Below are 25,284 nucleotides of genomic sequence, written 5' to 3'. Positions count from 1 at the left end.
ATCCATCTGCACAAACACAACCTTCTATACGCTATTAATTGGTGCTACAGTATTGCTATGTTTACTTTTTTTTTTCTTTCAAAAAATGTAGCACACGTGCACTTTATGATGTGTCTGAAGACTAGTCTCGTACTTAGTTTTGTGTAGTTACGGTACCTCACAAAAGTGAGTACATCCCTCACATATCAGCAACCTCTTTAGTAGATCTTCTCAAGGGACAATACTATAGAAATAAAACTTGGATATATTTCAGAGTAGTTGGTGTTCAGCTTGTATAGCAGTACAGATTTACTGTCCTTTGAAAACAAGTCAACATACAGTCATTATTGTAAAAATTGGTTGCAACTGAAGTGAATACTTTACACTATTTATTACTATTTATTTTTCGTACAACTTTTTCGTACTTTTGCTCATTAAATTTTTTTTACACAAACATCTGCACCTTCTACTTTCTACATTTTCAAACCAGACTCGATACTTTAGTTTTAATCTATTTTGTGACACGATCAATATGCTTTCTTTCCATTGCACGGCTTTTTCAATCTGCCGCTGGTGTATCCTTTCCTGGCTCTCACATACCATAGACGAAGGCTAGCATTCAAAGCTAAGAACAAGCAAGGAAGAAGACAACAAGAAGTTTGGGGTTAACGTAAAGGAGACAGAGGGAGTCGGCGATGTAAACGTGACGGAGAACAGAAACATTTCTGATCATCTTTTCTCTGCTTGTGTTCTATATGGTGGCTGTTCAGCATGGATACATTCATTAGGTAACAAAATCTTAAATTTGTTTTGTATTTATATATTAATATGACGTGCCATCCAGTTACCAGCGTTACACTAAAACAGGTAGCAGTAATGGCTACTTTTTACTTAAGTACATGTCAGAGCCCAGACTTCTTTACTTTAACTTGAGTGAAAAAGTGTAGTAGTCAGTACTTTAACTTTTACTTTTTTGAAACACCAGTATCTGTACTTCTACTTAAGTGAAGGCTTTGTGTACTTTTGCCACCTCTGCTTTACTGTATATGGTTGGAACGACAATTTAAAAAAATATATCTGCTGCTACACACTGACAATAGTCTCAAAATATTTGTTGGCAACTAAATAAATTCTTAGATCCAACCAAACCAGAGTCTGCAGGAATTGTGTGATGCAGTCATATGAACATGATAAGAATATCAAAAGGTATTTTCCCGACATGGTTTTCAAATAAAAAAAAAGACATTCTTACTAGACATTCTTAAAAAAAAAAAGATATGATTCATATGTTAGAAACCCTTGGTGAGGACCAACTTTAAGAAATTCAATTCAATTCAGATTTATTTGTATAGCACTTTTAACAATAGACATTGTCCAAGAGCAGCTTTACAGAGGAAAAAAGGGTTAAGAAAAGCTTGAGGAGGATGCAAAATGCTTGCATGGACAGTTTAGAGTGTATACGGTATTGGTTGTACCTGAAGAATCTCCTCTTTCAGAATGCGGTGGAAACTCAGCTGGCTGACTTGAGGGTGTTTCTGTGGGACGGGCTCTCTGTCGGAGGTCATCACCAGGAGGTTGGAAACCTCTGAAAGACAGAGAAAATAAGGGCTGTGATTGGTGAAGAGGGGAAGTATAAAAGCTGTGCACCTGGCCTCCATATCGAGCTTGGGTCTCTGGCGTGTGAGACGTGAAGGAAGCATGTAATTTACAGTGTGTGTAAGGCACAAAAAAACAAACAAAATTTGTAAGAAAACTATTCAGAACGAGTTAGTGTATTTATATAAGGTGTCGGCTTGTGGTTAGTTTGCGCATACGTGGGTGGCTCTACTATGCACTTCTGTCGTAAACTCTGTAAACCGTGTGTTTGAGTGTGTGTGTGTTCTTCAGTGGTTGCCTGAGGGAGGAGGAAGTTGCCTGGTGTCACAGAGTGCATATAAAACACTGCGTAGTCTTTAAGCATCCGTGTCTTTAAGTCATGACAATGAAAGACGACTTCATACTACAGCTCTTACATGCGTGTGATATTGCAACGTCCTATTAATTTTCTTTTACTTATATCGAAAACATTTACTGCATTCACACACGTTTTTAGTACCTGAAGGCAGGGCAGAGTGTTTCACAACAAGCCCTACTGAGATCAAGAGACAAGAGCTGAACAACAACGGAAACCGCATTACCACAATTCCTGCCTGACACTAATGTCTCAGCATGTACTCGTACGGCATGGAGATGTAAACAAAACAGAGTGGCCGCCTCAAGCGCTCATACCAGGAGCACGCATTTCACTGTCTTTGGCCTCAACGTGTTTGCGTTGGTTGAATGCTTGAGGGAAAATGTGTGTTTGAGTCTGCATCTGTGTGTCTGTGCCTCAATGTGTTGTCGTGCGGTAGGCAGGTGCTTCAGTTTAGTGGTCGACAAACTGATCAGGTCCGGCCAATTTATTAGCCAGAATTTTGAGGTAATCAGCATCTGTTGATCATCCTGGAGGCTAAGCTCATGAGATGTTTTCTGCTTTGGAGGACACAGAAAGCTGTGCAATTAAATGCTTATTCCAGTTTTTACTGAAATTTAACTCAATTTAATGCAATTTCAGGAGTATCCAAAAGATGTGCACAAACTACGCCTTCGCTCTTCACGAGTGCTCATGTTTGCAGGTACTCTGAATGATCAGCCATCATTATCTGCATCTGTGCTGATAAATGTGGTCCATGAATTGCGTTACTGCAGCAGAAATTGTAAAAATTGAAGTTGTTCTTTGCTACTATATAGTTATATGTAACCTACAGGAAGACATCATATTGGACTTGTTGTATTTAAATATGGGCACAAACCACGTAACACGTTGCAGTGTACAATGTTTCCAGAGAAACAGGACGTTCCGGATGAATACGCTCCATCAGCTGTGTAAGCAAAGTGCTCCTGAGGCTGCACTGAAGCACGCACACCACTGGTTTCACATGAAATCCTTATGCCACCTACAACAGCGGCGATAAGAGATCATCTTTCAGTCTGCCAGTCGGGCTAAAAAGTCTTTCATTGTTTTGGCAACCACCTGCGCCACACATGCAACCCTAATGAAGGAAGGAAGAAAGGTTCCACCGAGTGTGTTACAGAAAACAATAAAACAATTTCCTAACAGTGTAACAGTACACACACTGAGGTTGCCGTGAGCTGTGAAAGGGCCGACTGTGTCGCAGATCCATCGTGCACCAAAAACAGATCAAATGATAAAATGTGGCTCTGTAATTTGATTCAACATGAGACACAGTGTAGTGTGGATATTTAGTCAAAATGATGGTTGTACTTTGTTATCAGCAGTGCTGTACCTGCTGGAATATAAATCATCAAGCTTAACAGCTGTCACTGCTCCTGAGCGCTCCTGGCTGTAAAGTGTCATGTAAGAATAATCAGATGTGTACTTGCACTACCTCTGGGCTGTGGAGGACAGCAGCGGCGCAGCTGAAAGCGAAGGTTCTCTGTGCGAAGGCTTTGACCCTGCAGGTGCTCCAGCAGCTCTTTTAGACTCGTCCTAAATGTTTCTGTCCCGAAGAGTCTGTAGCCCTGAGAACCCACCTCAATCTGGAAGTTCTTATACTGGGGGACAGGCCTGGACTGGCACAAGTCCATCTGAGCAAGAGACAAAAAAGATGGAGACTGTGACTAATCCATAGACCAGGTGCATTGTAATTCTCTTGTGCATTGACACAGTCTTTAAGAAAAGAAAAGAAAAAACCCACCATAATTGGACTTTACAACAGTGGCACCAAATTTGGTGTTTGACTAACGGTCAGTTCAGCCACAGCATTGCAAGAAAAGTTTACATTCCTTTTTGCTCAATATAAACACAATGCAGTAAAAAATGTTTTCCTTGTTGACAGGGAATTCCAAAAATGTAGTCCAAGAGCCTGATCCAACCCCCTTCGTTTAACTTGCACTTCCCCATAGCTGAAAAATAAAATTTGTTTTATGTCCGTGGTATAATCCAAGGGAGATTTGCGCCAATAACAGAAAGCTGATTGGCTGTTGCATGTTGGTCTCATTTGTAGTCGTAATATAGCGAATAAAACTTGGAATGAAAGAACTACAACACCACAGAAACAAACAAACAAAACCATTCTAAAGTGCTGCAGGTGCATTTTAATAAGCATTAGATTTGCACATCTTGTACAGCAAACGTAAGACTTTTAAATTTTACATTTCAGATTTTAAAGACACAGCGGTAACTATTAAGAAGAACATTCATGGTTTGGGGTTGTTTTGTACCAGGGAAGATTAAAGAAAGAAATACTGAACCAACATGGCTACCATTGGAACCAAACTCTCCATACAACAGTGACCTGACGCATACGCCGAATGGATCACAGTATATGAAATATGAAATTAGCAAAGAACACCTCAGGCATGACTAATTATTATAAGCGAAAGTTCTGAGAAAAACTATCCGGTTGCCAAAAGAATGTAAAGTTGGTATTCATGCTAAGGGAGAATTTTTTTATGAAAATAAAAGTTTAGCATCTGTACATTTATATACCGTAATTTCCGGACTATTAAGCGCACCCATATATAAGCCGCACCCACTGAATTTGACAAAGATTTTTATTTTGAACATAAATAAGCCGCACCTGTCTATAAGCCGCAGAAACCCTAGTTTCTACACTGAAACTAATGAACTTTACACAGGCTTTAATGAAAGACAGTGTCTGTTACACGGTGTAACGGGTGAAATATGTTGTGGCTCCTTTAGGAGCATAGCGGTATTTTGGGAATAGCCTACCGCTATAAAAAACTATTTTTCTCCCGATGCCGTGCAGCTCAGAACACAGGTGAGGTGTGTTTTTTTTGTTTCTGTTCGGAAATTTCATTAGTCTAATGTTATGTCGCTCAGTTTTTTGGCTTGAAGTTTGTGAAACCAGGAAAAACCCAGAAAAAAATTCATAAATAAGCCGCTTCGTTGTTTAAGCCACTCACGTAGGAAAAAAGTATCGGCTTATAGTCCGAAAAATACGGTATGTGTTTGGTCAAAGAATTATAAGCAGAAGCAACATGCACAAGTAAAAAAAAATAATAATAAATAAAAAACAGTAGTACCTCCATGCAGACAACAGTCATGATGATATAGTCATAGTCTGTACAGCTCCAACGCAGGACGTAGGAGCCCTCTTCATTGCCTTCCTGCCTCAGCTTGTGAATGGCATACTCTGTGCTGCAAGCAGAATAGACTCAATACATTAAAACTACAAATACACACACTGATATCTACAACCACTTACAAAAACATTAATGCTGTTTTAGAAAGAATTCATGGTGTGTTCGGTGTAATGGGGTATATAGGGGTATACTGTACCAGATGGGTCCGTGACAGCCGTTCTGCAGGTTCTGTACAACAGAAGAAGGCGCTACCTCAGTGCAGAGGTAGTGATGGGCGTCTACAGTCAGCCTAAAATAGCCGTCCACCAGGGCGGCAAAAGACAGAGCCTCTTCGCGATACGCCAACTGCAGCTCCTGTATAACAAGATGATGAACAACAAGATGGTGAAAGGAATAACACTGATTATCTCTTAATCCTGGCACCTGTTAGTGGGTGGGGTATATCAGGCAACAAGTGAACATTTTGTCCACAAAGTTGATGCGTTAGAAAGCAAGAAAAAAATGGGCAGTCGTAAGTATTTGAACGAGTTTGACAAATTGTGACGGCTAGACGTCTGGGTCAGAGCATCTCCAAAACTGCAGCTCTTGTGGGCTGTTCCTTGTCTGCAGTAATCAGTATCCATCAAAAGTGGTGCAAGGAAGGAACAGTGGTGAACTGGTGACAGGGTCGTAGACGTGCAAGGCTCATGGATGCACATTGGAAGAAAAGTCTGACTCGTGTGGTCCGATTCAACAGATGAGCTCTTGCTGAGGAGGTTAATGCTGTTAATGCTCGATGGGTCAAAAGTGTTTTGGCAGCAAAATGGGGATTAAGGCATAATGTTATGCCTGATGTATATAGGCTAAGAATATACATAAAAAAATACAAATTAAAAGGGCACATTTACCATGGTTTTGTTGTCCTGTCTGTATATGGTGACGCTGGCATCTTTTGTAACGATGTGAGTGATTTCATAAAAGTCAGAGAAGAGGTTCCATCCATTGCACATATCATTCTTTTTGTCATTCTTCTGTTTGTACTCAGACTTCGTCTTCCGCGATTTACTTTTGTCTTTCAGAGGCAGACCATTCTGTTCATGAAATACAACAAAAAAAATCGGTTGACAAGCTTAACTTGAGTATAGCAAGAACAGAGAAAAAAGATCTTATACGATTCTTAATGAGTGTCCGTCTTAATCACCTTACATTTTTATAAAATATACTATCTACATTCTGTGCTTTAACAAGGTGAATGATCAGGTGAGACTCACCAGCTGAAGCTTCTTCCTCCATAAGATGCCTGTTGTGCCACACACCTGCACTTCATAAGCCTGTCCCTCATCCCCCATGCGTGGCGTTTGTGTAGGCAAGACTTCGCCCTCCCCGCACACCTGCAGGCTTTTAGGTGCCACTGTTTCGCGGCCCAAACCCCATGTCAGTGTCTCCAGCGTGGACAGGTACTTCACCTTTAGGTCGTACAGGGTGATGTTACTGTCCCGGATGGTCTTGCTGTTGAACTCATTAAGAAAGTTCTTGAAAACGTTGCTGATGCGCATGCGAGTCAGGAAACTGCGCTGCTTAATGGTGCGGTTGAGGCTCTCGGGAATAAAGCGCTTGTAGCTGAGAGGGGAAGGAAGAAGAGAGAGAGGATAAATGATAAAAGTCAAATGGAAAACAGGAAGTGAGATGGTGCGTCGATTAATTTATAGTGGCTTATATGTAGTATAAAATAGCATATATATATATATATATATATATATATATATATATATATATATATATATATATATATATATATATATATATATAATGGCTTATGTAGGCGGAAAAAGTTTTTGCTTCCAATATATAAATGCTATAAGGTGAAATAGGTATATAAGCACATGATTAGTTGAAAACCACATCAAATTCTGATCAATTATACTTTGAAAATGTATTAATGCCTTAAGCTCAATAGCATAATGTAAAGAATGCACACAAGTAAATCTAAGTAAACCTAAGACAATGATCTTTTGTTGTTTTCCAGCAATTATTTAAAAATGATATACATTTGACAAAATGACAAAGTTGTGAGAATATTGACTGAGATGCATCAGAAACACTATCAAACTGTATAGAAAGTGCAGGGAACATTGCAGCCTTTTACTGCCAACCTTAAAAGGCTGCATTGCAACAACTGTAAACTGTAGCACCTAAGATGGAAACAGCAGATAAAGGTGAACCGGTATTGTTCTCAGACAACATATTACACAAAGACCTGTAGATCAATATCTACAAAAGAGAGGGTGGAGAAGATTCAGACAATCCAGTTTGCCAGCTCATAAGTTGAAAATGGAGAAGATGGTGGTAAATCAGGTATGTACTGCTGAACATCACCTGGAACTCGCTCACCCCTCGGTATTCATAATGTAAACAAATATTGCGACGCTGTAGTCAAGTAAGAAACATTTTTATCCTGTGAAAATGGCTTAAATGCTTAAATTGTATGAGAGAAAAAGAACTGGATATAATGAAGTAATTCACAAAAGCTAATTGGCATAAAAGTGACCAGATTTTGAAGAATAACTAAAGATGAAGGAAATCTTCTCTACTTAATAAATGTTAATGAAGTACAATGTTTCCCCACACACGGTCATTCTTATCCGCTCCACCCAGGTAAATTTGACAAATACAATAAATTATATTTTAAAAACTAAATACAATTTATTTGTATTTAGTTACAAGGGGGAGGTGTCACATTTAATTTAATTTGTTAATCCTTTCTAAGAAATTCTTGTTTTCAATTTGGTGGCAAGGCAGAATGAAAGAGGGAAGGGAAGGGTGGGGGAGAGAAGGGAGGGTGAGAGAAGGGGGGTGAAAGGAAGGGAGGGCGAGAGAAGTGTGGTAAAAGGAAGGGAGGGGGAGAGAATGGAGGGGAAGAGAAGGGTGGTGAAAGGAAGGGTGGTGGAGAGAAGAGATTGGGAGAAAATGGAGGGGAGAGAAAGGGAGAGAATGGAGGGAAGAAAATGGAGGGGAGAGAATAGTGGGAAGAAAGTAAAGAGAAAAATTGTGGCAGAAGGAAGGGTGGTGGAGGCAATGGGGTGAAGTGAAGGGTGATAGAGAAGAGATGGGTGGAAGAGAGAACGACAGTAGAGAAGAGAAGGGTGGTAGAGAAGAGATGGGTGGTAGAGAAGGGCGGTAAAGAAGAAAAGGGCAGTAGAGGAGTGCGGTAGAGAAGGGTGGCAGAGAAGAGAAGGGTGGTAAAGAAAAATGGGTAGAAGAATGGAGGACAGTAGAAAAGAGAAGGCGGTAGAGAAGAGGTGAGTGGAAGAGAGATGGGTGGAAAAGAGAAGGGTGGAAGAGAGAAGGGCGGTAAAGAAGAGAAGAGTGGAAGAGGGTGGAAAAAGATGGGTGGAGGAGAGATGGGTGGAGGAGAGATGGGTGGTAGAGAAGAGTGTATAAGAGATGGGTGAAAGAGAGAAGGTCGAAAATAGATGAGTGGAGAAGAGATGGGTGGAAGAAAGAAGGGCAGTAGAGAGATGGTGGAAGAGAGATGGGTAGAAGAGAGAATTGTAGTAGAGAAGAGATGGGTGGAAGAGAGATGGGTGGAAGAGAGAAGTGCGGTAGAGAAGAGAAGGGTGGGAAACACTATAGAAAAGAAAAGAAACCTCTTATACATTGGGTGTGGCTCGAAAGCACAGAGTGCACAGGGAGTACAGCTGCCTTTTATGAGTTCTCTTGTGCTGGTCTACTAATGTACACATCAGAACTGTCCATCAAGTGATCATAAACTTGCATTAGGAGCACGCATTACTTGATTTAACAAAATGTGCCATTAGATTTTTTAACGTTTCTGAATGGGTCATCTTGCTATCTTTCCCTTATCATCAAACCAGTCATGAGGGCAATCACAGGCTTCCTTCCAGACACAAAGCCATCGTGTCATTTAAAATTGCAGCAAATGCACTCTGAGAGGAACCTCATCCAAATAAATGAGCTTACAGTTGTCTGTCTAGTGTCAACATGATGTTAAGTAACAGGGAGTAAAGAGAGTAAAGTCATCCCTTCTATGTGTCTCTGCTGCATCATTACCCTGTGACAAACACTAAAGCACGAGAAACTCATTTGGTTCTTTAGGGTTTGAAAGTTTCCTGACGCACCACCTGGAAAACTCTGGAGTGCACTGGATACATATATATATATATATATATATATATATATATATATATATATATATATATATATATATATATATATATATGTGTGTGTGTGTGTGTGTGTGTGTGTGTGTGTGTGTGTGTGTGTGTGTGTGTGTGTGTGTGTGTGTGTGTGTATGTATGTATATATATATATATATATATATATATATATATATATATATATATATATATATATATATATACACATATACATACATACACAGAGGAACCCACTTATCTCGACCTTGGTTAACTCGACAACCCTATTAATTCGACGTTTTTGAAGTGGAACCGCCAAATTCTCGCTTTGTCTAAGCATTTTTTTATCGGTTATGTCGACTTTTTTATGTCGCCGAACCCTGATATCTCGAGCACAAGGGGGGAAAAATTTTGCCATTTAACGTCAGTTATCTCGATTGGCACTGTGCAGCCGCAGAAGAACTCGCGAAAGTGGCAGAAAAATCAAACCTTACAGATGCTACAGGTGTTGTATTGTATACTGGTGAATCTCTGCTGTTAGTTAGTACACATATGCCTTTTGTTGTTAAATGTTATGCGATGAATGGGAGGCGATGGTAGGAGCGCAGCATGGAACGTGGGATGAGCAGCAAAAGCACAGAATTAACACCGGCAGGATCGGGGGGAATCCGCGATGTGCTTTGGGAAGAAAAGCGCAGCCGTTGAGAGAGTGCCGGTGGGAAGGCACGTACCGGGATACGCATGAGCGATAACAATGAATGTATGTACACTTTTACAGCATGCCTTCATCAAACAAATTGCGGCAACGCTGTTGTGTAAAAAAAACTCCAAAAACACGTGCATGCACATTCTCATTTATTAACGCACATCATGTACATAAAGAAATTTCAAGCACGTTATTATATTGCCTCCATATTGATTTTCATTTATCTCGATCATCGGTTACCTCGATGCTTTTTGGCAACCCCCTAGGACATCGACATAACCGGGTTCCACTGTGTGTGTGTGTGTGTGTGTGTGTATATAATATATACACACACACACACACACACACACACACACACACACACACACACACACACACACACACACACACACACACACACACAGCATTTCTTCCGGTATTACTGCGTGTGTTCAAGGCGAGGAATATGTCCTTATTATTTTCTGATGCTCATTTCTAAGGTTCTTTGACTAACCCGTAACGCTGTTGCCAAGAAAAATTAAAAAGCACGAGTTTTGGAAACCTGTCTGTGCTTATATGATTTCTGTTGCAACTGGAGTTAGCGAGTTCTCCCTTCACCCAGACTCAACGCGCTACAACGGCTTGTATCTAAACAGTAGCCTACCAAGTAAGTCATTGTTTCTCTCGCGATATATATTGTGTATTATATATTATATATATATATATCCCGAGAGAAATAGTTGTGAAAGGAAGGAGGAAGACAGTGAACAATGACTTTCTTGGTCGGCTACTGTTTAGATACAAGCCGTTGTAGCACGTTGAGTCTGAGTCTTAAGAGAGCTCGCTAACTCCAGTTGCAACAGAAATCATATAAGCACAGACAGGTTTCCAAAACTCGTGCTTTTTCTTGGCAACATCGTTACGGGTTAGTAAAGAAACTTAGAAATGAGCATCAGAAAATAATAAGGACATAATCCTCGCCTTGAACACATGCAGTAATAGCGGAAGAAATGCAGTGGCAGGCTATTCCCAAAATACCGCTATGCTCCTAAAGGAAGCGCAACATATTTCACCCGTTACACCGTGTGTAACGTGTCTTTCGTTACAGCCTGTGTAAAGTTTATTAGTTTCAGTGTAGACAGGTGCGGCTCATTTATGTTCAAAATAAAAATATTTGTAAAATTCAGTGGGTGCGGCTTATATATGGGTGTGCTTTATAGTCCGGGATTACGGTATACACTGTATGTTATGTCCATTATTAATTAAAGTAAGAAAATTGCAAGCACAAGACCTACACACAAAAGAAAGTAAAATTTATATTTTAATGCTTAAAATTCATTGAAACCCCAGTTATTATCATGCACATATAACTTGCTATTAAATGAATAGTGCTTGCAGATAAACATCATATAGTTCTGATGTGACTGTGTACTGTGTGAATAAAGTGCCCGCGGCATCACCTGGTTTCAGTCCCTGATCCTGACAGGGGCAGATTGTTGCTCTTGGCATGATGAGTGATGGCGAGGACAGCCATGCCCAGGCACTCGTTCTCTATCTCATGGTGCTCTGCCTCACTCTGGGGGATACGTACTGGCACCAGTCCCCTTAGAAAATCATACTGTCCCTACAAACACAAAAGCCCAGGACAAAATGAATTAGAACTTGATTACTTACGCTCATTTACCTTTACGCTTCAATTACTTGCAAAGACGCTAAACCACCGTGCAAACACACATCCTGAAATTTGAACATAATAAACTAAACAAATGCACGTTAGATAGTAACCAAATACCGATATGAAAACGTGACTCATTGCAGGTGATTTGAATAACCACCCAACCACAATATTTAAAAATGCCTCTACATAACAGGAGAGTTTTGTTTACTGTTGTTTTAACGTCCACTTCCACACCCATACAGTTAGCTCTTGTTTAGTTTTTTTTGTGTTTTGCAAAAAACCCACCTGAGCAAACAGATAGTCAAGAGAGGCAGCATCAAGCAATGGCGTTCCCTCCAGGCCTTTTGCCCCCTTCTGTTTGCTTAAAGAATGGCGCCACACAGGAGACTCGCTCTCAGACGTTCCGTGCCAGTTTGTGAAATAAAACCTATGAGGAGCAAGACAATGTTTTAGAGAATTTGCATGTACAGTGTGTGCGTATGCAAAAACATCAGTGCTTCAATATAATTGTAGATATAATAGCAGGTGCTTTGACTAAAACAGACGTATGAGGTACAGAAATAGACCATTTTTTCAAAGCATCAAGGAAGACCTTTAAAATAAAATAAATAAATACTAAATTCAAATACTGTTTTTAGTTTATAATCAAACTATTTAAATATTAGCCATTTTAAATACATGTGTACTTTAATGTTTATCCCATTTTATACCATGAATAACATTCAATTTGCCATTATTAATACGCTTACATATTGTTTTTTTTACATCATTATTATTATTCATAACCAGACTATTCATTCAATATTTGAACCCACTTATAACAGTAATCATGGCTTGTCATTTTCATCACTGTAAAATAAACAAAATAAACAAATGAAAAATCCTGGGCAGAAAGTATACAATGACAATTATTTACTGACTCTTTTATTCATTTTTTTTTTTTTTGGAAGTAACACTGAGTCAGGGAAAACAGCTTTTCTGGACTCACTTCATTCAGTGTGGCAGCAGCCGGTTATTTGGCAGACATAAAAAACACAGGGACTCATCCAGTGCTGTCTGTAAATAATCAGCATAAGCACGCCACAGAAGTGCCACATGAGCAGAGAATCATTGTAAACAGGAAGTAACACATTTTTTTTTAAAGCCACAGCGGAAGAGAGTAAGTGCAAAGGTGACCATAACCTGCTTATGTGCACAACAGGTACGCTACACACAAGGAGAATGTGGTTCCAAACCCACGAGTGCCTTTATATACACCGACTCACGCTTATCTTAGTTTCAATGCTAAAAAGGGAAAATTAAGGGGAATTTTAAAAATAGATTTTAAGAATATCTATAGCCTGAGCCAATTTTCATTCTAGATCAGAAATGATTTATGTTACGGATTTTCAACAGGCAAGACGAGCTAACCAATCACATTTCTTCCTTTTGCTTACAGGAGAAGAATTTAGTAGAAATAAGAAGGCTATTTAGCCCAGCAAATAAAAACAACAACAACGGGATGAAAAACTGTCTGCTTTCTTCAAACACAAATGGTAACTCTAATAAACTCCAGGCTGTAAACACCAACAGGATGAATGGCCCATGTGATGTGTTCATGTAAAGTTAAAAAAAAAAAAAAAAAAAAAAAAAAAAAGAGAGAGAGAAATGCACACTTACTGAAAACACACTGCCTCCATGCAGTTTCTAAATGGTTGCCATGTTGTCAAAGCAAACTTACCCAACACCAAAAAGCCTCTAATATAGACTCAACAAAAGGAAATCAACAAACATATTTCATTCATGCATCATTAAATATCCATTTAATGCCTTTCTAAAGGATTGTTAATATATGAATGAAGGTTAAGGTTAAGTGACAGTAAAAGTCATTTCTAATCCAAAAGCAGCTTTTACCACTTCCACCCATTCACACCAACTCAATGCCACTCTGCAGAGTTCACACAGATAAGATATGACTAAACAAAGTGGTCGATGTCACACTGAACCCACAGTCCATGTCCACGTGTACATTATTCCATGGTATTTGTTCAAAAGCTTGTTAAAGGTCTTGCAAAAGTTTTTTGAAGCCTTTGTTAGCAAGCAATGCATACAGGAGACTAGAGACTTGATCAGTTTACAAGAGAGTACTTTATTTATCTACGTTTACACACCATCGCCTTTTAAATAGCCCCCTTGCACAGCAATACAACGCTCGCAGCATATCAAATAAGCATATAATTCATAATGAAAATGGGACACTTGCGAAATGGAGGACAGTGGTGGACAAAGTCCACAACGCATGTACTTGATTAAAAGTACATGAACAAGACAAAATATTACTCCAGTAAAAGTGCTTTCTTTAACCTTTCACTTTAACAAAAGTAATTGCCTTCAAATCTACTTAAGTATCCAAAGTACTTTGATTTATTACGACTATAATGTTTCTATCATTTTTGTCCCAAGACTCTTTGCTTAATCACCTCAGTTTATGTTGAAAGACTCTGTTACTCTTCACACACTGATCTATTAATAGAATGATATTAATGAGACAAAAATTGATTGATATCTATTACAATTATCATGAGACCAAAACCTTCTTTTCCACTACTTCAATTGCACAAATAAAGTCACGAGTGTTGTGGCACGTTAAAGTCAGGAGCTTCTTCCTCATTTTTCTCATTTATTACCCCTCAAAATATTCTGCTGCTGTTGAACTCATGCTGAACTGTATGTTTGTGATAAGTAAACACCACCCACTGGTTCTCCCCAAATGGAAATACATCAGTAAAGTAAAGATACACTAAACAAATACTTCAGTACAATAATGTATTATATTTACTTTGTTACTGTCCACTACTGATGGAGGATCATCTGCTGTGGGCGTGTCAGAGCTCTAATCTGACATGACTTTTTGAGCGCAACCAAAACATCACCAGGGAATATGCAGATCATTAAAAACCGAATTCAAAGCCAACTAGACAGAAACATCTAAAAATGGGCTGAAATCTCATATTGCTCTTGAATGGGGAATAAACCCACACATTTGTTCATCAGTCAGTGACCATAAACAACATCCCACATGTTTGTCCCAAGAATTCTATCTAGTGCATTGCTCCCAGTGCTTTATAGATTAATCGTTCAACCAAAAGATCTACAGTTTCCAAAGTGGGGTCTGGGAAATAACCAGAGCTCCATGATAAATATTAACTGGGCGCCAGAGAGTATGTCGTGACAGTGGTGAAATTTACTATCAATAAGCATCCAGTTTGTGAGGGTTATTCTATCATAGTTTTAAAGGGTTCATCAACAAATACAATAAAGAAAATAAAACAAATAATGTCAACTTTAGTGTAAGGGTAGTTATAATAAAGCCAGATAAATCTTAATTTTTTACCGATCGCGGCGTGTAAGAGCTTGAAAACCATAATGTGATCCGAACCGTGTGTATCGTGATCCACTAATTATAATACAAATGTATACACATATATATACACGATACAATTGAGAGAGATGCAGAAGAACAATGCTCTGGTGCATCACATTAATAGGATAAAACAAACGAAAAGGGAAAAAAAAAAAAAAAAATCAAGCTGTTGGACATTTTTCAAATAGGACACAAAAAATATGTTTTACTAAAGTCCTGAATGTGAAATTATACACAGCCAGAATAGAATAGAATAGAATAGAATAGCCTTTATTTGTCACATATACATTACAGCACAGTGAAATTTGTTCTTCGCATATCCCAGCTTGCTTAGAAGCTGGGGTCAGAGCGCAGGGTCGGCCATGATACGGCGCCCCTGGAGCATAGAGGGTTAAGGGCCTTGCTCAAGGGCCCAAGAGTGGAAGCTTGGCGATACCGGGGCTTGAACCCCCGACCTTCCGATCGGTAACCCAGCGCCTTAACCGCTGGAGCTACCACTCCCCATGAGAATGAGAGATATGATCCGGAAACTTAGCGTATAACGTCTAAACCTGATCGGCGTGCTGAAGCAGCCTGCAGCCTTAATGTCGGCTCAGTAATTAGGATCTTTCAGCTACTATCTAACAGCACCTTTGTTTTCTTACCTCATGCGGTAGTGCAGCTTAATACTGGTGTCCTCGGTGATCCGGAACACATGATTGGGTGCATACCAGAGCTCCTGACTCTCTTCGTACAGGGCAAACAGGTTATGGCACAGGGGTGAAATACCTGCAATAACAACACATGCGGCAGTTAGGAGCAGATACCAGAGTCTCTACCAATTTCCTTATTGTTCCTTGCTTTCTGTAACAAAACTAATAAAAATAAATAAATACAGTATTGTAAGACATTTATAATCATTATGATTTATCGGTGTGGCCTGTCAAAATAAAAATAGTGCCAGTGAACTTGAGTGCGTGCATCTTGAAACAGAACAGTTAATATTTGATTGATAGTGCAACCTATTTGTCTGAATATTTGAGGAATGAATGAAGCCAGAGTTTATCCATCGTTTCAAATCCTGTCTATTTGCCTAATATTGTGTAAGGATTGTTGCAGGAGTTTAACAACTAGTGTGTGATTTCCACACCGACACACTATGATTAGGTTTCTGGATAGCTACGTGACATAGCCAAAGGAAACCTTATCAGGTCAGTTTATAATCAGATAACTGCTATTATTCTACAGTCTGATGCGTCTGTGCCACCTGCAATTTTCGCCTTTCCACTTTTAAATCTAAACAGATTTAAACGGATAAAAACTAAATGGAGACATAATTATAAAGGATGTCTTTGAATTTGGTAGCATTCAGAACTTGTACGTTGATACCCCTGTCCACAAAGCCAGCTACGTGATGATATGCTTTACATGGGTTGGAGTGGAAGATCTTGAGTACCCTCCAATAGAGCTCTGACCTCAACCCTACTAAACACCTCAGGCCTCGTCACCACTCCTACACAATACCAGACTTTACTAACCCTCTTGAGGATGAATGAGCAATAACCTCCATAATCACACTCCGAAATCTTGTGACCAGACCAGAAGATTGGTGGTTATTATAACAGCAGATGGGGACTAAATGTGGAATGAGTTGTTTGAAGAGCACAAACAAATCTTATGGTGAGTTGTCCACACTTTCTACAAACATACATTCTATGCCCAAGTGTTGGAGCTGCGTTCTCTCTCTCTCTCTCTCTCTCTCTCTCTCTCTCTCTCTCTCTCTCTCTCTTTTTAAAACAGAGAGAGAGACAAATAAATCATGAAACAAAAGCACAGATTCACTTATGATACCTAAATGTATCTTATTTGGGTAATTGAGAAGTGGCAGCTTGGTGGTGCTGCGATTTTAAACTCACAACCTTCTGATTGAAAGTCCAACGATGTAACCCCTAAGCTACCGCTTCACTTATCGAATTGCTTCCTTGCAATTTCAGTCGGTTGCGTGCGTCTTGGCGAAACATAGCGACCTGCGCTTGAGAAATAAAAGGAATTCCAGGTGGTTCCTCACAACCGGCTTAACTTTATAATATTCATAAAAGAATCCACATGCTATTAATTTCAGCCGTTGTCATATACCAGTCACATTTGAGCCACTTTTTAAAACATTCATTCATTCATGCACACTATCAACTCAAACTTCTTTAAATATAGTACATTTCAGCTTAATATTATTAGCCAGTTGTTACTTCACTTGTATTTCAGAACAATTTATTGTAGAAAATGTCAAAACCTGTGCATGTAAAGTATTTTTCCCAGGATTCCCCAAAGATGTCCACAGAGTAAACAGATCAAATGCTACATGACTTCTGCGTGACCATGACGTTTGGCGTGTGCTTTCCGCAGAACGTCTGTTCTGACGGTTCATGTACAGTATTTTACTAGACAATCTGCATGTGGTTTCAGAGTCACTTGTAAATCAACAGTTTTTTTTTTTTAAGATGTTCTTGCATTAATTTCCTTTTCCTCTCTGACTACTCAGCCCAGCTTGCAGTGTTGGCTTAAGCACAAGGTAGAGGAAATCCTCAGTCTGACTGTACTTCTCGGCGGCCATTTTGTTTTCGGTTATTGAATGTCAGCCAAAAATACACATTCCATTCCACTTAGATATCTGGGATGGAATCTTACAGTGCGGAATGGAGTGGCAAACAGCTAAACAGAACTGTGTTTATATATACCTGTTTACGAAACTCTTACTCAGAACACAATTTCAACCAACTTTTCGATTTGCATGATGTATTTCCATATGCAAATCTGTATATGGAGATTTCAATCAATTTAATGCTCTCCTGCATATATTCAACAAAACACAGGGTTGAATCTGCAGTGCAGAAACACACAAGGTTTAACAGAAAAGGTTGCCCTGATTAAATCATTCCGAGCTACAAAACATCCAAAGCTCAGAAAAGGACAATACACAAGAGACAAATCGCATAAATTATTAGCACAAGAAAAAAATTCACTATAAATTGGTAATAAACTGCACCAGCTATGCCACACAGAACGTGTTTCATCAGCCGTGTTTACAGAAAAAGATTAACTATTTAATTTCTTCATAATATATTTATTAACATACAGAACTCGTTTTATATTGTGACAGCTATTTTTGGTTTCTCTTTCAGCTATTTTACAGACCGCAGTGTGGTACTTATACACTATTTAAGACACCCACGTCCTACGCTGACCCTGGTGATGGCTACTCAAATCTAAACTTAAGTGTTTAGTCTTGATTCGGCGCATTTGCTGGAAATGAGGTAAAATGGTAAAATAATAAACTTTAATCTGCTACATAGAATAGAGGCCGCCTGCAAACAAGTGCTATTAAGTTCAATCCTTTATTTAGGCATCATCTAGAACACCAAGCCGGTAATTTAATACAAACTTCACTGCACAGCTTGGAGTTCTTTGAAGATATTTGCCTCATTAGGTTTTAAAAATGTATTTGTCTTTCTACAATAAATACATGGCTCCAGATCTATAAATCCCCTGAGAGCAATTATGTGGGAAATCATAACCTGAAAAATAAAAAATAAGAATTCGGATGTAATATAATCCAAATCCATTAAACCGACAGAACACTGCTGCAACCGAAGACCTTCAGCTCGGTATGTACCGAATACACACCTGCCAGTTTCCAGACTTTTACTAAAAGGGTGTACTTAAACCATGCAAATATACCATAGAGCTCTCATTCTCAACAGCAAAGTGTTTTTTCTCAAACTCTCAAATCTGTTTGGTGTTAAGGTTAAATGTTCTATTGCAGATGGTAGATGTTTATGCCCTTGCTTTAACTTATACCAAAGAAAGATTATTGCATATATTTAAATCATAGCAGAGGATTAGAGATGTTACAGGGGATAAAACTATTCACTGAACGTAATTTAAATTAAAACGCAATCAAAATCACTCCGCATTGTCCCGAAGTGAAAATGATACATTGGTTATTGATGGGTTTTTCTTGTGTGGAAGCAGGAAGCTTAACACTGTTGCACAGTTATTGTAGATGGTGAAACAAAAGAAAAATCTGTGAAGGAAGTATTTTTCCTGTAATTGTGTAGATACAAAAGACACTGTAAACTGGAAAGATGGTCCGAATGTTAAAAAAATGACCATGTTTCTGGGTAAAGGGATATTTTTTTTTTTTTTTTAATTATTATTATTGAATCATACCCCAGGCTTCCGCTAAGCAAATTAGGCGATCATATGTAAAGATACAAACATAAATACATAGGATTGTTTGAGGGGGAGAACACTGTTCTGAATATAAACACTTTTTTTTATCTCTGATCATTGCCCCACAATGTTCAATAAACACGGATGGAAGTCAGCAGAAGTGCCAGTTGAAGCTGTTCCGGGTTAAGTAACGATAAACAAACAAATAAGGTGTAAATGTTTTTACAAAAGTGCGAATCTGTTCATCCTACTTTTATCCCTTCCCTACCAAATCTCACTTCCTCTCCTATCAGCCAGGCAATGAAGTACCAGAGAATATAAAATCATCAAGACTCCACCCACCCCACACTACCGCAATGAGGAAACTGCTTTCATGGTCTCTGGAGCTTTTTCCACTTAGTCCGCCAAACAGATCCCTCAGGGCTCCATTAAGACCCTCGTCATTCAGCACTTCATCCTCTGCAGTGTACTGTTACATGTAGCAAACATACACATTTGCACATTGCTGTTTTTTGGCTGTTTTTTTTGGCTGTTGTTTTTTACACCTTACACACTGTTTAGTTTTACTTTCTGTTCTACACTACAGTCTCTGTTTGCACGTCTCTGTTTAGTCTACCTTTTCACTGATTTCATTTCTTATTTTTAAAAGCAAAGCAGAAGTATACACTTATGACAAAGAAAGAAATATGCAGTCAGGGATGGGTAGTATTTATGATACATGTATTTCAAATCTATATTTTCCATATAAAATAGGATTTTTGTCATTTGTATTTAATCGGGTTGATGAAAACGGCTTCACGTTTTGTACCAAAATACTTTGTGTTTGTATTTTTGTAGTTTTAAAATGCTGTAAAGTACTTTGTAAGAAATTCTACATGATGACATCATAAAAATGCGACCTCTGATTGGTGCCTACTCAATATTTTGCACAGACTTGCTGAGATCAGAACAAAAAATTGATCCATATGCAAGAAGGTGGTGAAAGTAAGAAGCTGCAGGCTGCCAGCTTTTAAATGGGTGTCCTGTGATTGATAAATAAATAACTGATTGCTGAATAATGTACCCTAATTGAAGTAGCTGTTTAGTAGGATCATGATTTTGCATACCATTGCATGAACGACTGCCTGATACATAATATATTATTATATTTTTGATAATCAAATGATTAATTAGTTAGAAATGTGTTGCTATGAAAACAGGTGCCATCAGTTGACATATTATAAATGACTTGTTTGTAATTGAGGCAGTGTAACAGATGTAAAGTCGCCCATATTACCAAACACCAAGTAACTAAATTGGTATACAATTATGCATGTGAATATTTAAACAGTTATCTGGTTACATGTCAGATTTATTGTGTGACTCCGCCAGAGAAAAACTGTTGCTTTTCTCTGGAAAGAAAACTTTTCATTGAATGTAATAGAAAGTGAAACGCAATCAAAATCAACATTCTCGAAACTGCTTATTGAGGTGTTTCTGTTCTGTATGATTTTAATAAAGCCTGAAACTTAACAGATTCCTAATAGGTTTAAATTCGTTACTTCGTACACGCCTGGCTGCAGAAAGCAATCCACTTTCATTAATCTAAAGTTATATACTGTGTATAACTTTGTGTGACCAATGAAACATGAAATCCTAAATCTATCTCCTTACCGATTTTCTTTTCTTCTACACAATCAATCCTCTAGATTCTCTAACAATCCAACCAACAGACAGCTGGATTCTGTGCTTTCCATTACTTCAGATCATCTCAATTTAATAAACCAACTCCCATTTAACACTTCCATCGTAAACAATCCCATGACATCTGGAAATGTACTGACTGCTGTCAAGACAGCAAGGACTACACCCATGAAGAGGCCCAATACCACAGACATAAGCAACTAATAGTATCACTTCTCTCTTTCAAATTCTTGAAAAATCTCCTAACATTTAGTCACCTCTCAGTCCTGCCCAGGACTGCCTCTGAGATCCTTAGCAGTCAGGCTTCACAGCCCCATAACGCCTAAAAACTGCCTTTGAGCAAAAAAGGTCTCATTCTCTTTAACTTTTTGGCATCACTTAATACAGTCAATTACTTTCTTTTTTTCTGCCCTTAAGAGTTTTTAAAAAGAGTGGAACAGCATGGTCATGGATTTCAGTCCTATTAGATAACACTGAGGGAATCCACAGCTGCTGCTCCATGCTCTGGTGCCCCACATCGCTCAATTCTGGGTCTTCTATTCTCTCTCAGTGACATCATATCGCCACATAGGTTTACATACCACTACACTGATGACTCATCCTCCATTTTCCTCCCTCATACACTTCTCATATCTCAGCACGTCTCACAGACACCATGTCATTAGATGAAAATTAATACCAACAAGAACAAGCTTCTGAATTTCCCTGGAGTTGCATCTCCATATCAAGATCTTGTATTCTTCCTGGACAAATTTCAGGTCATGTCCTCATGCAACCTCGGGTGATTCCTGAACAACCAACCTGCCTCGTGTTACAAACCTGACTAAGGTTCTTCTTCACTAGATGATGATCTGACTATTTCTATGCACACAGAGACCACACAGGTACTTGTACAGTTGCTCTGATACTGCACCTTGCTCCTTGGTCCAGAATGCAGAACCCAAGTTCACCCTGATGCGTTCTTTCCACTGACTTCCTGTAATTGCTGGCATCGAAATTGATGCTTGACTGATGTTTGCCAACAAAGCCAAAACTCAGCCCCACCTACCTGAAGACACTTATCACACTCAAACCGCATTCCCTTAGCACCGACAACATGAGTTAACTCAGGGTATCTGCAGGTTTCACCAAATCAAATTTAGGACTTTTTAAGACCCTTTAACAAATCTTGAAATGAAATTTTCACACAAATACGTTGTTAGCAGCTGGCCTCAACCGAGCCCTAAATTCATTTTTCTCAAGCCAAGTATCGCAGAACTTCCCTAACAAGGTTAACTTTAAAAAGAGATATAGCAGCCTTATGTTTAAGAATGTCCTTGAAATCCGATAATTTGTGTATAATTGTCATAAAGCTTCATAAAAAATGTTATTCCTAATTGTAATATATTAAGGAATAGGGTTTTCTTTCGCTATATATTGCTTATAGGCGCACATAGTGACGATTGCCTTTACGTCCTTGTTTGCATAGGCGAGGTTCTCAGCTCTCACCTGCTTTGCACAACTTTCAACATTGTGAGGAGAAAATTCTAGTTAGGACCAGAGGATTCGAGCATCTCAAATCAAGAACAGCTGCTGTCTGCTATCAGGCCAACAGAGTTATTGTGTAAAAGAGGATTTTTAGTGAACTGGGTTCCGGGATTTTAGAACCGTGAAAAGAAATCCGTTTGTAGTTCTCTGCAATGTATAATTCATCTTTCCTTCATCATTCAGATGCGAGAGGGTATTATAAAACGTTTCGTTTTGTTTACAGGAAAGTACTTTATTTATCTACGTTTACACACTACACCCTTCAAAACAGTTCCCCTTACACAGCAATACAGAGCTTGCAGAGTTCGTGCCGCTTTTGGAACGTGTCCTGAAGTCTTCCTTTCAAAGAGTGGTCAAACCCCTTCTGCGATTCACGCTGGATCTGTGCACTGCTGTCAAAATGGTGTCACTCTTGAAGTGAAACACCTCGGACAACTCATTGAAGCATCGGCGTAAGTCATGTCGAACGTCTCTGCGGCAGATCCGGCAAGTTTCACGGATAATTTCACGTTTGCTCTTTGTTCTAACATGCAGTCTATTATGAAAATCACAGAAGTGGTAACGCGTGCAGCCAGAATAGCACCAGTTAGCACATTTAATCTGGAACCTTTTTGATACAACCGCGTATAAGTACTATGCATGTACTGCGTAACAAAGTATCGTAATTTCCGGACTATAACGCGCACCATATATAAGCCGCACCCACTGAATTTGACAAAGATTTTTATTTTAAACATAAATAGGCCGCAGGTGTCTACACTGAAACTAATAAACTTTACACAGGCTTTAACAAAAGACAGTGTCTGTTACACGGTGTAATGGGTGAAATATGTTGTGGCTCCTTTAAGAGCAGAGCAGTATTTTGGGAATAGCTTGCCGCCGCATTTTTTCCGGTATTACTGCATGTGTGCAAGACCGAGGAATATGTCCTTATTATTTTCTGATGCTCATTTCTAAGTTTCTTTGACTAACCTGTAACGCTGTTGCCAAGAAAAATAAAAAAGCACGAGTTTTGGAAACATGTCTGTGCTTATATGATTTCTGTTGCAACTGGAGTTAGCGAGCTCTCCCTTTCACCCAGACTCAACGCGTTACAACGGCTTGTATCTAAACAGTAGCCTACCAAGTAAGTCATAGTTCACGGTCTTCCCCCTTCCTTACACAACTGCTGTATTTCCCTCTGGAGTTTATCTTTTGGCATCGTTGTGCGTTTAAAAATCATCCGATGGAAGTTTTTTCTCCCGAAGCCGTGCAGCTCAGAACACAGGTGAGGTGCGTTTTTGTTTCCGTTCGGACATTTAATTGGTCTAATGTTATAGGGCTCAGTTTTTTGGCTTGAAGTTTGTGAAACCGGGAAAAACCCAGGAAAAATTCATAAATAAGCCGCTTCGTTGTTTAAGCCGCGGGGTTCAAAACGTGGGAAATAAGTAGCGGCTTATAGTCCGAAAAATACGGTATGTTAGAGTCGGCACAGGTCGGTATGCGTACGTATGAGTCTTGCCCTGTGGAGTTTTTTCCCTGCAGAGCAATTGCTTAATGTTTTATATGTTTTATATAAGCATGCAAAATTAAGTTATAGATTCGGTGAAATAACATGGACTGGCTTCACATTCTGTGAGTGTGCATGTGTGTGTGTGTGTGTGTACTTACGACATCTCTTGGCAGCCTCCACACACAGGTCCTCGGCTGTATGGCAATCTTTAAAATACTCGAGTTGGTGGGTTTCGGGCAGATAGAAGTGGATCTCCAGGCCTTTCATGACGGCAGGGACAGCCAACTCCCCCTTCTTCTGTTTCTTCATCTTCCCACACAGCTGCCTGCCCAGCTCCATGACTACTAACTTTGGCATTCAGACACTGCAGTGGAGACGAGACAGAGAAAGAGACAACGGGACAAAACGCATTAGAGGTGCAGTCAGTCACTTACAAACCTTGATGGATATTAGCTAATATTAAACTTCTACTATTGATCCATATCATTTTCTTAGCGTTGTTATTATTATTACCAATCAATAGTACTCGGTAGAAGTAAGCAGGGTGATAGGAAGCGCGTTGTACTGTGCAATTAATCGATTTTCACTGTGATGATGGTAAGCTGGCTAAAGTTCATGACAATCTCTTTTTTTTTTTTTGCCATCATTAATTAATAACTTCCCGATTTAAATTTGTCCATACTGAGATGGTCCTGTTTGCAGCTTCTGGTTCACATGAAAGAAGTACTGCAATGATTGCACAAAAGAGTGCAGTATGTTGTAAAAAGCAATAACCACAAAATGTACAAACTTCAAGGTTCTTTTGACAATAGAAATTAGTGAATTAGTAGATGTATCTCCAAAGCATATTTGTGTGTATAGACATATATGCTATTGCCCACACAAACAGTACTACTGATGTGTGCATCATGTGACAATGGTTTGTGTGGAAAGAACCTTTTTTCCCCAGCATATAATTAAGAGTCGACCGATAGCCATTTCCTTTAAGTGGGTGATTGCTATAGCTCTGGATTTATTTATAAAAATATAGTCGGTATGTCTGATCAGGCTTTTGAGTAAATAAGTACTTTACAAATTACGCAGGCTTGTTGTTTAAGCATCCGTACCATCCGGATTTGAGACGGTCCAGACTTCCAGAGTGTTCACATTCACACGAACAATCAGATGATGTTTTGTTTTTATCCGATTAAAGCTATTATCATGGTTATCATGGTACAAGATGTGGCATATAGTGTGAATATGGTCATGTCCTTCTGCTTAGGTGGGTTAAGTTGTGATGCAATGCAACTACAGTGGTTATCTTATGACTGACTTACTTTTATTTTGCACTTATCAGATTCTTTT

The 25,284-nt window shown here is 39.0% G+C and overlaps 1 protein-coding gene across 2 annotated transcripts in view; it reads right to left on the bottom strand.

Annotated features, from left to right (window-relative positions):
* Positions 1-25,284, bottom strand: part of jak1 (Janus kinase 1) — a 44,554-nt gene that overhangs the window by 12,573 nt on the left and 6,697 nt on the right. For both annotated transcript variants that reach the window (XM_046857214.1, XM_046857208.1), the window contains exons 2-11: positions 24,099-24,304; positions 15,674-15,797; positions 11,912-12,053; positions 11,409-11,572; positions 6,378-6,726; positions 6,015-6,197; positions 5,324-5,481; positions 5,068-5,182; positions 3,408-3,606; positions 1,455-1,564 (exon numbers count right to left, since the gene is read on the bottom strand). In XM_046857214.1, coding sequence (XP_046713170.1) covers positions 1,455-1,564; positions 3,408-3,606; positions 5,068-5,182; positions 5,324-5,481; positions 6,015-6,197; positions 6,378-6,726; positions 11,409-11,572; positions 11,912-12,053; positions 15,674-15,797; positions 24,099-24,297 — 1,743 coding nt within the window. In that variant the 5' untranslated portion in view covers positions 24,298-24,304. The remainder of the gene's footprint in view (positions 1-1,454; positions 1,565-3,407; positions 3,607-5,067; positions 5,183-5,323; positions 5,482-6,014; positions 6,198-6,377; positions 6,727-11,408; positions 11,573-11,911; positions 12,054-15,673; positions 15,798-24,098; positions 24,305-25,284) is intronic.

This window comes from Silurus meridionalis, chromosome 1 (assembly GCF_014805685.1).
Source record: "Silurus meridionalis isolate SWU-2019-XX chromosome 1, ASM1480568v1, whole genome shotgun sequence".
NCBI classification, from domain to species: domain Eukaryota; kingdom Metazoa; phylum Chordata; class Actinopteri; order Siluriformes; family Siluridae; genus Silurus; species Silurus meridionalis.
The sequence above is the reverse complement of the archived record's forward strand: the minus strand, read 5'-3'. Positions and strand labels throughout refer to the sequence as shown.